General features: G+C 40.4%; 1 protein-coding gene across 1 annotated transcript in view; it reads left to right on the top strand.

Moving 5' to 3' along the window:
• The window catches only part of LOC150075680 (solute carrier family 22 member 13-like), an 88127-nt gene that overhangs the window by 9624 nt on the left and 63273 nt on the right, over positions 1-15230 (top strand). The window contains exon 2 of the mRNA XM_090389282.1: positions 4648-4751. Within this exon, the coding sequence (XP_090245408.1) occupies positions 4648-4751 (104 nt within the window). The remainder of the gene's footprint in view (positions 1-4647; positions 4752-15230) is intronic.

The raw sequence follows: 15230 nt of genomic DNA, 5'->3' as shown, positions 1-15230 counted from the left end.
TAGTGGAGGGTATACGCCATATACCCTCTGGATTTGTTTTACGGTTACCATTAAGGCTACTGTTATAAGTAGATATCTCACAGAGAGCGAATACAATTGAATAATGGTATACCTTTAAAACATTCATCAAAACCTTGAATGTGTATATACTATTAAAAAATACTCCATGAGGAGGATTCCAAATTGGATGAATAATGAAGTTGCCAGATTACTTGAACAGAAAAAGACGCATTGGAAAGTTGCAAAGCAATAAAAAGTAATGAAGCCTACAACAGCTACAAATTGATCTGTAATAATGTCACAGAAAAGGTTAGGCTGGCAAAGGATTCTTCGGATTATGAGAAATCGCTGGCAAAGAGAAAAAAGAGTGAGGATAAGGAATTCTTCACATATATAAATGCAAAGAAGGGAGAGACAAATCAGATCGGACAGTTATTAATGGACGTTGGAAAGTATTAGATATCCCAGCTGATGTTGCAGATGAACTCAGCGGTTACTTTGCATCGATATTTACAGAAGAAAATCCCTTTGTGTCAATGAGAAACAATGGGAGTGAAGTTGAAAAATATCTAATGACAGTATCATTTAATGAAAAAACTTTCGAGCCTACAGACGAGTCTGGCTCCTCGGGTTGATGGTATATACACCCTATAATTTTAAGGGAGGCGGCAAGTGAGTGGTTTGAACCATTAAGGCATCACTGGACTCAGGGATGCTCTCATTGGGAAATTACCACCAGTCAGTCTAACTTCAGTAGTAGGGGAAAATCATGGAATCGTTGGAGAAGGCTTATATCTGTATCAGGATGACTACACTCGGTGTCATACTGCTCGCGTTGTGAAAGTTTGAGGACATGAGCGTTGAAATGTTGGACTTGCGAGTCTACAGCCATAACCGCAATCATATAGAGGACGAATTCTGGGGATTAATTCGATCTCGGGAAGGTGTGAGGAGAAACCGCCAAAAATTTATTAATATTGTGAAACAGACTATTCACTGAAACAACTTCACCCACGGATGTAAAAGTTTGGTTCGCTGAATGAAAAGAGGTTTAGGAAAGATTTCCTATACACTACACTCCAAAAGTATCTGGATAAGTTTGTCATACACTACTCTCAGATGTATCAGGAAAAAGCAGCGCCACCTTCAAAATTTGAAGAAAGTTTTTAATATTCGCCTCACCTTGAGAATAATCAATTTCCTGATTAGCTTATTTTTCCACCGGACTTCGAAGATAGGCACTGTAAATGTGGAGTTTAATCTGCAATCTTAATTGGGGATTACCCTGACTTCTAATCTCTCTTGGCACAAGCACGTTACAAATATTGCTTCCTCTGCATCTAAAAAACTTGGTTTTCTCTTTCGCTCTCGGCGTTACTTTTCTTCCAAACAGCTGCTCACTCTGTATAAATCGCAAATCCGCCCTGCCATGGAATATTGTTCCCACATCTGGGGTGGTGCCCCCAAAACCTCTCTCAGGCTTCTTGATTCCATTCAGAAGAGGGCAGTTAGGTTAATTAATGATTCATCTCTAACAGAGTCTCTACAATCGCTTTCTCATAGACGTACTGTTTCTGCTGCATGCCTCTTCTACAGATACTTCCATGGGCACTGTTCTTCTCAATTGGCTTCTATAATTCCCGCTCTCTCTTTGAAAACAGTCCGAACACGTGCCGCCACCAGCCAACATCCATTTACTGTCCAACTTCAAACCCACAGAACCAACTTTTCGTCTTCCTCATTTATTCATTCAACTGCCGTTTTCTGGAACAACCTTCCTTCATACGTATTTCCTGAAAATTACAATCTACAGAAGTTCAAGTCCAATGTCAACAAATATCTTCTTTCGTCTTCTCAACCTCCAACCCAAGCACGGTACTAAGTACTATAGGTTCTAATACCTCTCGTGTTTGGGGTTCTCATAAAAAAAAAAAAAAAAAAAAAATCTGCAATCGAAGTTCCTTGAAATGAACTTTGATCCTAAAACACTTTCAAAAGATTACGATAAAAAAAAAGATAAAGAGTATTACAAGGATTCGGTGATCACTAGAACAATAAATAAATTGCTGCCAACTACCTTCGTAAAGCTGTTCAGTTGCTATTTTTGGCATTTCAAAGTCCGTGAGATCTGCTGTTGTGTCGTTCTTGTGGGCACGTCTCGATACCGAACAATGCTGTTACTTAATGGCCAAACTAAAAAAAAAAAAAACATTATTCTCCAGTGTTCATGCCTTGGCGTACAGTGCAGTGAGTAAAGCCAATGCTGCCTCACAACACATAGAAAAGGCCTGGATTCAATCCGTACTGATTGCCCATTGAGGACCAATTGTAGGGATGAACATGCATGGATTTTTTTTTCACACAGTAGCCTCAAATTTCATGCCGAGTCCTTTAGAATTCGTACGCTGGTGACTAAGACAGACAATTTTCAGTATACCGTGCCTGAAACTGCAAATATTTTATCACTGATTTGTTTGTTTAACGGGATGAAAAGCCAAAGTTCGCCAGAGTGAAAATCGCTTAGTTCTCTCCCAAGAGTGACTAATTTTGCCAGGGTGTGAAACAAGCCCCATTAAGGTTCCTCGCATCCCTACGAAAGCATTTCTAAACTTCAACTAGAAAGCAACACTTTGCTGCCACTTTGTTAGGTATACCTACCTAGTAGCGTGTTGAGCCTCCTGTATCCTTCAAAACAGCCTGAATTTGTCTAAGCATGGATTGAACAAGATGCTGAAAACGTTGTGCAGGAATGGAGTACCATGCATACATGAGTGTGTCACGCAGTTCCTTGAGATACGACAGAGGTGTAGGCCTGCAGCGAACAGCCCTTTCCACCTCATCCCAAAGATGTTCAATAGGATTGAGATCCGTGGACTGAGCGGGCCACTGCAGCAAAGAAAAGTCATTGTCATGTTCCTGGAACCATTCCATAGTGATTCGGGCTTTGTGCACCGGCGCATTTTCCTGCTGGAAGTAACCATCTGACTGAGGACAAACTGTCAACATGAACGGATGCACTTAGAAACGATGTTTAGGTACGATGTGACATTCAGACGTGAATCTATGGGTATCAATGGACCCAACGTGTGCCAAGAAAACATTCCCCACACCATAAAACTGTCCCCAACCACCTTGCACAGTAGTCTTCAGACATGACGGGTCCATGGATTCATGTTGTGTTCGCCAAATTCTGAGCCTTCCATTAACATGATGCACCAGGAACTTCAACTCGTCAGACCAAGCAACTGTTTTCCAATCCCCGATAGGGGATTGGAAAACAACTTGTTCATCTTTAGTAAAGGAGGCTCAACACGCTACTAGGTAGGTGTACCTAATAAAGTGGCAGCACCTTGTAGTAGATCTATATATTTACTCGAAAATGAAAAATTTATTTTTGCTCCACTTGGTAATTTCGTTTCATTTGGTATCTAAATTTTCTCATCTAAACAAAAAAACTTTATTATTAAAACTACTTATTGTACTGTGCATGGGGCGCTGTAATAAAATAAAAAAAAAAGAATTCGCTAATTGTATAATATTATGTGGCATTTCCTTCTAGTCAGTCCCATTGGAGGTAGCACTTCTGGAACTCTCTGTTATTTTATTCATATTCATTGTCTCTTTCGAAATTTGTTGGATTTCAGAGAGTTCCAATATTTGAGTTTGAAGTCTTTGAGTTTGAATGTTCAGTTTAAAGTTCGGAAATAGAAAGAAATCGAAGGAGCTAGATCCGAAGAGTGGAAAAGCATTGGCATGTTGTTTTTGGCCAGAAACTGTTGTACATAGAGAACCGGGCGTTGCCAGGATACAGCAATTATCCAAATTGTGCTCAATTTTCTTGGTCATTTGATCCTCAGCATCTCCTTTAAAAGTATTGATACTGATTCCGTCCCCTGTTGAACAATTCATGGTGCTTTCCTAATTCTGTCAATATCAAAAAATACGACCAACATAATCTTGCTCTTTGAGTGAACCTGTTTGGATTGCTTCGGGAGTAGTGATGGAGAGCTTTCCAAATACGAACACTGGATCACATACGAAGACTGGATCGTTTTGGATCACACACCCTTAAATGCATGTTTCATCTCCTGTGATAACCTTTGAAAGGAAGGTCGGATCATCCTGAGAATTTTCTAGAAGGTCGCGACACACATTAACGCGCTGTTGCTTTTATCATAAATCAGCACATGGGATACAAATTTCATGCGATCGGATGCATGGTTTTCTGTCAACATGTTTTTCAGGTTTTTTAGGAGAGTCTTAGTTGTTCCACTAGCTCATAGGTAGTGAGACAGCACTGTTTCGTTGAATCAGCTTGCCAACTGGTGCAACATTTTAATTTTATTTGACTTCAGATGGATGTCCAGGACATCACTTGAGATACTAGGTCAAAAAATTTTCAGGTTCCCCTAACCATGGTCATACAGATGACAGTATGGGATTCTGACATCAAATGCTGATTGCATCTGATGCAATCAGCATTTGATGCCAGAATCCCATACTGTCATCTGTTTGACCATGGTTAGGGGAGTCAGAAAATGTTTTGACCTAGTATCTCAAGTGTTGTTAGAAAAGGAATAGTTATTGAAAATTATAAATATTTGTATATGAGTGTGAATATTAAATCGAGATATTTTCCCTTTCCAGAATAACTGGGTCTGTGAAGATGCTTGGAAGGTGTATTTCATCCACACCTTTTACTTTGCTGGAAATGTCGTTGGAAACGTAATCACTGGCATTTTATCCGACAGGTGAGAATCTTCTTCACTCTTTTAATCTGATTATATTATTAAAGGTTTAAAAGAATACAGATAAATCGATCCCAAAGAAGGTGTTAATCAGTGTTCTTTCCAAATTATTTAATTACTGATTGATGTGTGCCAGATATTCAATGTGATTCAATGGTATCTAACCAATTGTCTTTTTAAAATAAAGTGAAAATGTTAATCCTTTCGGTTATTGTCATTTTAAATATTTCTCAAAAGTCTGAATGAATCATATACTATTGAATCTTAAGCCATGAATGTGTAGAATTCTGCTTCATTTTTGGTGTTATTAATATTAATGAAATATCTCAGCATCAATAACAATAATATTTGTATTAATATTAAATTTATATAATTGTTAATGATGTTGATACATCCACCGCATTTAGTATGTGGATAGACGAATCCCATTCCCTCGTGGGTAGCACAGTTGATAGAATTGGTGTCCTCTCCATACCGGGTGTGGTCGAGTACCGTGACGTGGAGAATAGTTATGGGGCTTTTTCACAATTTGGCTAAGTTAGTCGGTTTCAGGATGTTAGTCTATTTCCATGGTTTTTTCAACCGGAAACTCGGTTTTTCGACCAGCAAACAAAAAACGACCACAAAACACGCGCAATTTACAGCCAGTATAGATGGAGCAATATGGCCTTTAGTCGCCGATGCTCTTAAAAATCCTATTGCAACAACAATATTAATACAACGAACCTCATGGCTCACCTTCAGGCTCTATTTTTTTATTTGCATATTTTCAGTAAAGTGCCAGTTTGATTTTGTACTGTCCTACTCAAAGAAAATGACAGAAGAGGCCTGAAAATGTTTCTTTCGCCTTAACAGGATTCGACTTCAGCCCCCTCTTCCACAATGTGTGGAAGTATAACTGTGGTAACCACAGAATAGTCTTGGCTTGCTGTTTGAAAACAGAAGTCCTTGGGGAATTTAGGATTGCTGTTTTTTGGATTTGGTTTTATGTAGCATGTTTTCCATATTTTGGAAAGTGGGTTTCTTTTAAGATTTTTGAAAGATGTGAAGAAATTGCCTACAGGTATATTGATCTTAATCATGAAGAATAGGAATTTATCAGGACCAATCGTGGCTTTATTTTGAAGATTATTAATTGTGGCTTTAAAGATGATGATATTAATTGCGGACAATTCCCCATTGACCTCCGTCATATAGTTACGATGTGGGGTCTTTTTTTCCGTTTTGTAATGGCTTCTCGCATTCTCTTTGTGTTGGTCTCATTATCGACTTGAGTTTCTGCCAGATGAGTTCCAAAGGCTACTTGGGGTCCATTCTGACCGCAAGACATGCTTAGGAATTGTTTCCGTGCGTCTTTTCTTATTTGATATCCTTCTTTCTTTTCCTTAATGCGATCTTATCATGTCATAAGTGGGTTCCCACTTCATTCGGATGAACTGTGCTCTAGCTTGATTATATTGAATGTAATCAGGTGGATGTTCAGTTGTTTTTTTTTTAATTTTCCGAAGAGTTTTTGCTTGTTCTTGTGGACTAAGCCAGGGATTTGCATGATCGAAATTTTTTTTTTTTTTTTTTTTTTGCGTTTTGATGCTCCCTCAAAAACAATATAGTGAAGCGAAGGTGCGTCTAAGGCATCGTCTATGGAGAGTAAATAGAGATTTTGCCAGTTGAGGTCCATGAGGAGTTTCAAAATTGCATCTATTTTTATATACTTAGAGCGGAAGTTTTCTCTCCCACCTCAACTTATCTCTTCGTTTAAACGTTTGTTTTCTTAGGTTGGTTTGGATTGAGATCAGGAGGGGGTGATCTGAAACGAAGTAAGTAATATGTCAGTTAGTCTGATGTCCGAAGTATTGTAATATACTAGGTTAAAGCGCTGAGTGCCTCTTGAGAGAGGTTTTAACTTGTTTCAACGAGAGTATCTCCATGGTATTATTCCCTATAACGTGTAACCAGGGTGCCACTGCGCCATATGCTTCTGTCCGGTAGTCGTGTTTCGCAATTAATTGGGCAAGGAGGAATATGCACGATGTGTTATTCGTACTTGGCGTACTACAACGTTGATGCCCATCCATTCTATGCATATTTCTCCGATAACATTGAGCGTAATACTGGGGTTAATCCGCGAGACAAATATTTTCCCGCTTGTTTGCACAAAGGTGATATTTGTATAGACAGCCTAGACAAGGACGATATTCAGATGGTAAACTCGGCGAGGATACTGGAAATTGATCCGTAGAATCGCCACTTGTCCTTATGGCACTTTGTTGAAGACGAATCCTTAGCTGAGGGTTTATGTTTTTGTGGACGTTTGATAAGCTGATTTTGTCGGCAGAGAAACAATCTGAGCGAAGGTAAGTTGCTGTGTTGCACGAGGATGTGAGTGAGATTTGGTTTCTTTTCGACGTGAATCTTGGCTAGGAAGGGAAGTAGCTAGGGAAAGTTATGTGTGCATTGCATGTCTTTCTTCAGTTTGCCTAACTTTTGTTGGGGAATTGGTTCTTAATAATATCTAAATTTGAGAGGACATACGCTCACTGCAGCGATCAACGTCTTATAACCATATTCTAATTTTGCCTTTGAGGGTAGGCTTCAGTTGTGTTTCTATATGTGCGTGCTCCTTCCCTTTTTTTTTTTTTTTTTTCTTACATCAACTGGAATGTCAGCGGAGCAAGCTTTTCAGATGCATGGTTATTTCTTCCGATTTCTGTTAACTGCTTGCAGATGTGTTAGGACTATGTCTAATTTATCATCAATTATCTTCTGTTTCCATCATTTCGCTGTTTCCGCTTGGATTCCCTGAAGGGTTTGTAAATTGGAAGGAGTTCTTCAAGTAACTCTTTTTTTTTATTTATGTGTCATGCTTCAAGTGAACGTGATTGTTTGTTTTTATAAACATTTCTACAGCCTATTTCTTTTATGTAGTCAAGTGTGTCACTTACATCTTGGTTTCATCACATGTTTTCTTATATTCATAATCGTCTGGGTATAAGTCACAACCTAAAATTTCAGCTAATGAGTTATTTAGCTTCTTGTTCAGCTCCGTTACAGTGAGGTTGTCAGAAATCTGTGGGAAGGATTCTTCAGTTCCCAAGTCGGTATTGTCCATGACATGATTCCGCTTCTGTTGTTTTATTCTGTTGTTCTGTTATGTCATTCTGGTTAGGGAACCACCATCTTGAGCAAAGTCTAGTTTCAACAGGAACTTGGTAAATTTAAAGAAATTGTTTCCAAATCACATTTATGTCCCGTTTTTGGTAGCATAAATAGGCCTCCACGATCAACAGACCTATCTGTTTGCGATTCCTTTTTATGGGGTTTCTTAAAATCCAAGGTGTAAATCATTCACGGACACGTGAGTACTTGAAACAAAACATTTGAGGTTAAACTGAAAGAATACCGCCAGAAACATTATACGAGTAGATGATTGTGATAGCTATGCTGGTGGTGGCCATTTAAGGGACAACATTTTCAAACACTGATGAGCGTAATATAAATCTTTGGTTCATATTATTTAAGTATTTTAAATTGGATAGGTCTTTTTTGCCCGACCCTGGATTTTTGAATATTCTTCGCACGAATGGACTATTAAGTAACCTATTGCTTGTTTTTAATAAATCCAGCGTAGTAGTGCAAAGAGACATAGTTTTCAACATACCACTGAAATTAGAAACCAGTTCAGCGAGCAGCGTAGTACTGTTTCTAGTTGGAAATAGAGGTGTGTGGCCTGCGGTGTAAACCAGTCGTTAACAGCTGGCGGAGGCAGGTCAGGGCTATATGCCGGGTGTGGCAGGATTTTTCGTGTTAAATCCGACAGGTGTTTTTTTTATGGGGAAAGCACGGGCGTTGTTCTGCAGCAGACGTCAACAGAAGTCTTACTGCTCACTGCGACCTTAACTTTTCCAGCAATGTGTCTCATCTTCCCTTGTCGTTTCATTCTGCGAAATAATCAATCGTTAACCGGTAATAAAAGTGAAAACACTTTCAAGTGTTTAAAGGCGTATATATTTCTTGTGTTCTACTGCAGGCGTTAAGAAGACATCGACCCAAACAAATTCTCTTCTTTCTTTCTTCGCAAGTAGAACTGTGATTCTAATGTTATGCTAACAGAAATTCAGTTTTAAAATAATTTCAAAGGGTGAATGTATCGTTAGAAAGAGACCCTCGGCCTAGTCCACTCGATATATTGCCGACTGACACTGATCTGGAGTGGTCTAGGTCTGATTCCCAAAGTACTACTTCGGGAGCGTGCAAAACAGAATGACATTGATATAATATCCAATCAAGAGCAATATTGCATAAAAAATCTGCCTGTAAATGTATTGAAAAGTGGAGGTTTTTCTATTCGTTCTAGAATTGTGCAACCAGACTTTGAAGACCTAAAAGTATGTATTGTTATACGTTTTTGTTGTAATAGAGTTTTAGGATCATCTGCAACTATGACTATATTGCTCCGCTTATACTGTCTGTAAATGTCGTGTGTTCCGTGGTCGATTTTCTGCTGGACGAAAAACCCGAGTTTCCAGGAGGAAAAACCATAAGTGAAAAAAAGCCCATAATTAATCTTTAATAGACTAAGAGATATACCTCTTATCTTAGCACGATTGGGCAATCAAATATTGACATAAATGTCACTAGTCGAGGGTTAGGTAATCATGTCAAGCTTTGGAAAGTAAACCTCGGTTGGACAATCAGCGTTCACCAAGCCATAACATTTTGTGTTTATAATGCTACCCTACTTGATTGGTGTATACAGAACACCTGATTTCATCAGATTTTATATCACGCATATAGATCATGTTGATGACTTTTCTCACGGCAATAAAATGGTGTTGGTTGCTTCTCAAACTGCCTTTATAAAATTCAAAATTGTAAAATTGTTTATGAAGAATTTCAACCTTGGAATTACATGTAGGAAAATTTTATTAATGTTTCTTGGATTATATTGGAAGGCATCACTTACATATGTGGCTACAATACCGATCTAGTGAATCTCACTGTGGGCATGAACTTTCGCGATTACTGGAAGTCATTGCTGGTGTCTACTATTTTAGCTCTGAATGCACTGGTACTCACCTTCCTCTCGAACTTTCAAATATGGAAGTCGATTATAGGACTTTTGATGAGTTTTATAAGTTATTGAATTGATCCTTCTAGATCTTGTGATACTTTGTTACTGTATGTATATTATGTATTAATATTGTTAATTAACGGTCTTTATAACAATTCTAACTCGGGTTCCTATGAACTTTCATCTACTGGAAGTTATGGGAAATTGGCGACATTTCGAACTTTCACTTTGATAGCCCAGGGTATTTTGCTATGTGTTATACAGATGATATATTTGCTATGTATTACAATCAATTTTTCTTTAGTTGTTTTGGCAAATGTTGTTAACTTAATATTATTAAATTGATCATGATGGCTGGGCTAACCGTTGGACCACAATTGGTCTTGTGTGTGTGTTTTTTTTTTTTTTTTTTATGAAACCCCCAAACACGACAGGTATTTAGAACCTATATTAATTAGTACCGTGCTTGGGTTGGAGGTTGAGAAGACGAAAGAAGATATTTGTTGACATTGGACTTGAACTTCTGTAGATTGTAATTTTCAGAAAATACGTATGAAGGAAGGTTGTTCCAGAAAACGGCAGTTGAATGAATAAACGAGGAAGATGAAAAGTTGGTTCTGTGAGTTTTAAGTTGAACAGTACATGGATGTTGGCTGGTGGCGGCACGTGTTCGGACTGTTTTGAAAGAGAGAGCGGAAATTATATAAGCCAATTCAGAAGAACAGTGCCCATGGAAGTATCTGTAGAAGAGGCATGCAACAGAAACAGTACGTCTATGAGACAGAGTGGAGATACTCTGTTAGAGATGAGTCGTTAATTAACCTAACTTCTGAATGGAATCAAGAAGCCTGAGAGAGGTTTTGGGGGCACCACCCCAGATGTGGGAACAATATTCCATGGCAGGGCGGATTTGCGATTTATACAGAGTGAGCAGCTGTTTGGAAGAAAAGTAACGCCGAGAGCGAAAGAGAAAACCAAGTTTTTTAGATGCAGAGGAAGCAGTATTTGTAATGGACTTATGCCAAGAAAAATTAGAGGTCAGGGTAATCCCCAAAAGAGATATATAAACTTGCCTAGAAATAGGAGCGTCACAAAAGATAAGCATAGGAGCAGAAGAATCCTTTTTGCGAGATATAAGACGGGACTGTGTTTTGGAAGGATTGAAGTCAACTAAGTTGTCTTTGCCCAACTGGAGAATTACCTGAAGATCGGCATTTAAGGAATTGGTAGCAGATTTTCGAGAAGTTAAAGCTGATTGAGCAGGGCTAGGTTACTCAAACTGGAAAGTGAAATGCAATATGCTATCATCTGCAAAACTATGGATAGGATTTTCCGTCAATGGAAGAAGGTCATTAATATACAAGACGAAAAGAGTGGGGGAAAGAACTGAACCTTGGGGGACACTAGCATTAGTGGAGAAGTTAGAAGACAGAGAGCCCTCCACCATCACCCTCAGTGAGTGGCCAGAGAGAAAACTGAATAACCAATTACAAACAACAGTTGGCAAACCATAAGATGGAAGCTTCTTTAGAAGATCTTTATGCCAAACATGATCGAAATCATTTCAGATGTCCTTTGGTAACCAATTACAAAAAGCAGTTGGCAAATCATAAGATGGAAGCTTGTTTAGAAGATCTTTGTGCCAAACACGATCGAAAGCCTTTGTGATGTCAAGAGCAACTGCTTGTGTTTCAATGAATTTTTCCATAAATGGATAACATGAGCCAGAATATCACCAGTGGATCGACACTTAAGGAATCCATACCGGCGATCGTTGATCAGACAGAAGGTTTCTAGGTAGTTTAAGAGTTGGCGGTTAATTGATTTCTCCGTTACTTGAGAAAGAGTACAAGTAATTGCAATGGGACGATAATTGGATGGAAGGGATTTGTCACCCTTTTTCAGAACTGGCTGGATATGAGCAAAACATAAAACAGAAGGAAAAACGCCTTTGGAATAAGAAAGTGAAAAAAGGTGGCAAAGAACAGGAGTAGGTTCAGGAGCACAGGTTGTGAGAACAAGTGGAGAATTACCATCAAGACCTGGATCTTTCTTAGCATCAAGATTCATCATAATCCTTCTGACATCCTTTCGACAGAAGACCACAGGAGGCATTGAATGGAGCGTGCTGGGAATGGTGGGTGGTGTTTTACCAATGTCATTAATACATGAGTTGGAAGAAAAATGGGATACCAGCAGGTCAGCTTTATCCTTGGCTGAAGTTACAATAAAACCATCGGGTTTTGAGAGAGGTGGGAGCAGAGATGGGCAAAATTTGCGGCCAATAGCTTTGGCAAGATACCAGAATGCCCGGCTACCATTAGGGCAAGAAGCAAGTTTTCTACTCTTAGCCTGTTCAAAATCTAGTTTGGACTGATTAATAACTGCTCCACAATTGTTGCGAGCTTTGGTGTAGGTAGAAAATGAAACTGAAGAATTGGAAACAAGCCATTTACGATATGCAACATTCCTCTCTTGAACAACTTTAGCACATTTATTGGAAAACCAAGGTTTAAGGACGAGATTTTAAAGTGGAGTGTGGAATAAAGGTTTTTATTCCTACAAGAATAGTGTAAGGTGTAAGGTGTAAGGTATATTGTTGTCATGCAGCACCAGGGGTTTCCCGCATCTCCGCGTTGCTTTCTTTGTGGGTGTACCAGTTTCCTGGGAACACCAGAGGTTTAAAAGTGTGTGGGTATTGTACCTGTGTAATGTCGTGTACCGTTGTTCATCTGGTCATTTAGCCGTTGGACCCCTGCTGGAGCCCAGCGTTGCCCCACCTTCGCTCCGTGGAGGCAGACCAGGAAGCACCAGTAGACTAAGATTTACTTTGGCAGGTCCTGCCGCTTAATTTCCTGAGATTTCCGCGGCTAGGACCTATAAAAAAAAACAAAAAAAAAAAAAACTTATGTACACATACACATATATGCACTTATACACAACAGTGATACATAATATATACGCATCCATGCAATCGTAATTACTTTGGATGTTTGCATACAGCACGTGTGCATGCATTCATATGTCAGGAGTAAGTCAGTGCGTAGGATAATTAGGCCGAGACTGGGCGAAGATTATTTTTGGGCTAGATTAAATTTAGTGTGTAGGGTGCTCGCGTCGTGTATAGATAGAGTGGGGGAGGGGAGGAAGAAGGTTGGGGGGAAAGGCAGAAGTATGGGGGAAACAGAAGAGATTCCCCCAGGTTGTCAGTGAGACATGCCCATGCCTCACGAGAAGGAAAGGTGGGGTAGCAGGGGGGCGAGGCGACTGGTCGTCTCGTCCTCCTGCCAGGAAGGGGTATTAAAGGAGAGCTAGGCTAGTGCTTGACTCAGGCCGCCAGAACAGCTGTTATTCGTCCTTCATTCAGATCTTTGGTCTATCTTCATGGTTGCTTGGTAGGTCATCTTTGGTGTTATGCACATTTTGGCTTCTAGCCATTATGTGGCTAGTGTGCGTTCAGGTCCCGTCTTCTTCTGTACAAGGCTTCAGCGAACTTTGCGAAGGCAATATATTCCTGCTTCCCTTCCAGGAGGTGTTGTTCTCTATCTCTGGGCAAAAAGGTGATCCGGGTGATGAGCTGGCAGCGGATGTCATCATAAAGCTGGCATTCATGCATGAGGTGGTGCATGAATGCCAGCTCCACTGCAACAGGTAGGGTCATCTGTAATGCCCAGGGCTGTAAGTTTAGCCTTAAAGGCACCATGTCCTGTTAGCAGGAAGGTCGCGTGGAGTCCAGTCGTGAACCATGCTGGAGCCATTGGATAGAGTTTTCCAACATTGGGGAAGAATCGTTTGGTGACTTCTTCCTTTGGGGAATTCTCTCATCTGGTTTGCCAGGTTTGCATGAGGTGATTTGTAAGTCTCTTTTTCTCAGTCAAACGGTTTGTGGTAGGATCTGCGTCGAAGCCGGCGAAGGTGCAGGCTCTTCCCTTGGAGAGTTCATATAATACTCCACATTTAGCTACTTCGAGATCTAAAGGTAGGGTTCCCGCCAGCACCTGCAGCACGTGGGTGCTAACTGTGCTGCAGGCCCGGGTTATAGCGAGCAGCCTGGCTCTATGGATAGAGTCGAGGATTCTGCGATTTACAGCCATGGTGACTTTGGGGTACCATGCTCCGGAAGCATAGGTAGCAATCGGCAGGAAGGCGGCTTTGTAAAACAGCTTGAGGGTCTTCTTTTTCAATCCCCAGTCCCTTTTTGCGGCTCTGGTAACAAGGGCTGTATATCCCCGTATCTTCTTACGGATGTATTTCAAGTGTGCCTGGAAGGAGAGAGTGGGGTCCAGTATTACTCCCAGGTATCTAAGTTCCTTGGACAGTAGTAGTGTGATACCATCAATATTAATCTGTGGGGGTCTCCTGTAATCTAGGGCACCCTTGAGGAGAATGGAGTCCATTTTGGTTGCAGAGATGCTAAGGAAGTGGATATTGGTCCACTATTGTGGGATTTTAAGGGCATGATTTGCCTTTCTCTCCAGCGATTCTGCTGTTTGCCTCTATCATCAGGATGAGGTTGTCTGCAAAGGCTTCTGAAGACGCCTCTCCAATATAGGTATTTAGAAATTCATCCAAGACGATGTTCCATAACGTATGTCCTAAAACGGAGCCTTGTAGACAGCATCTGTTGATTTTTCGGGTCAGTATTTTATATGGAGCATTCACCATAATGAGTCTACTTGAGAGGTAGCTTTGGATTACTCGATAGAGGTTGCCTGGCATCCCAATCTCCCGGAGCTGGGCCAGGACGCTCGGCCACCAAGGGGTGTCGAACGCCCCAGCAAAGTCGATAGAGATAGCCAGGAAGTATTTGTTTTCTGTGGCAGCTGCACGTGCAAGGACGTTCTTCAGGGCATCTACAGTCGACGGTCCCGGTCCCGGACATTCCCCTACAAGAATAATTTCAGTGACACGATCTGAACAAACGTTGACATCAGGAGTTTTTAAACAGTAATCCGACCAAGGAAAAGAAGAAAATAAATCTTGCTGGTCATCCCATTTTGCATTCTTGTAATGCCAAACAACAGGAGGTTGGGAATAACCTCCTGTTGATATAAAGGCTCCATTGGAGAAGAGACAATCACCAAGTTGTGATCTGAGGTGCCTAAAGGACCACTCACTTTGACCGTGTACATAGAAGGGTTGTTTGTGAGAAAACTATCAAGCGTGTTGGCTGTATGGTTAGGATTGACTGGTATTCTGGTTGGTAAATGAACGATCTGTGCGATGTCCCTGGTAATTGCAAAAGCCTCAGCATCTGGACCACCTGGGTCTGTATGACTAGAGAATGGAAGCCAGCTGGAGTTGTGAACATTAAACTCACCAAGGAAAATTACCTCACTGTTAGAAAAGTTGGACTCGAGAAAGTCAAGTTGCAAACAGAGGAAGTCAAAGAGCTCCAAGTGATTAATGGA

The sequence above is a fragment of the Mastigoproctus giganteus genome, chromosome 14, assembly GCF_048544385.1.
Source record: "Mastigoproctus giganteus isolate SK-2022 chromosome 14, ASM4854438v1, whole genome shotgun sequence".
NCBI lineage: Eukaryota > Metazoa > Arthropoda > Arachnida > Uropygi > Thelyphonidae > Mastigoproctus > Mastigoproctus giganteus.
Note: the sequence above shows the minus strand (reverse complement) of the source record. Positions and strands in the feature narration are given on the sequence as shown.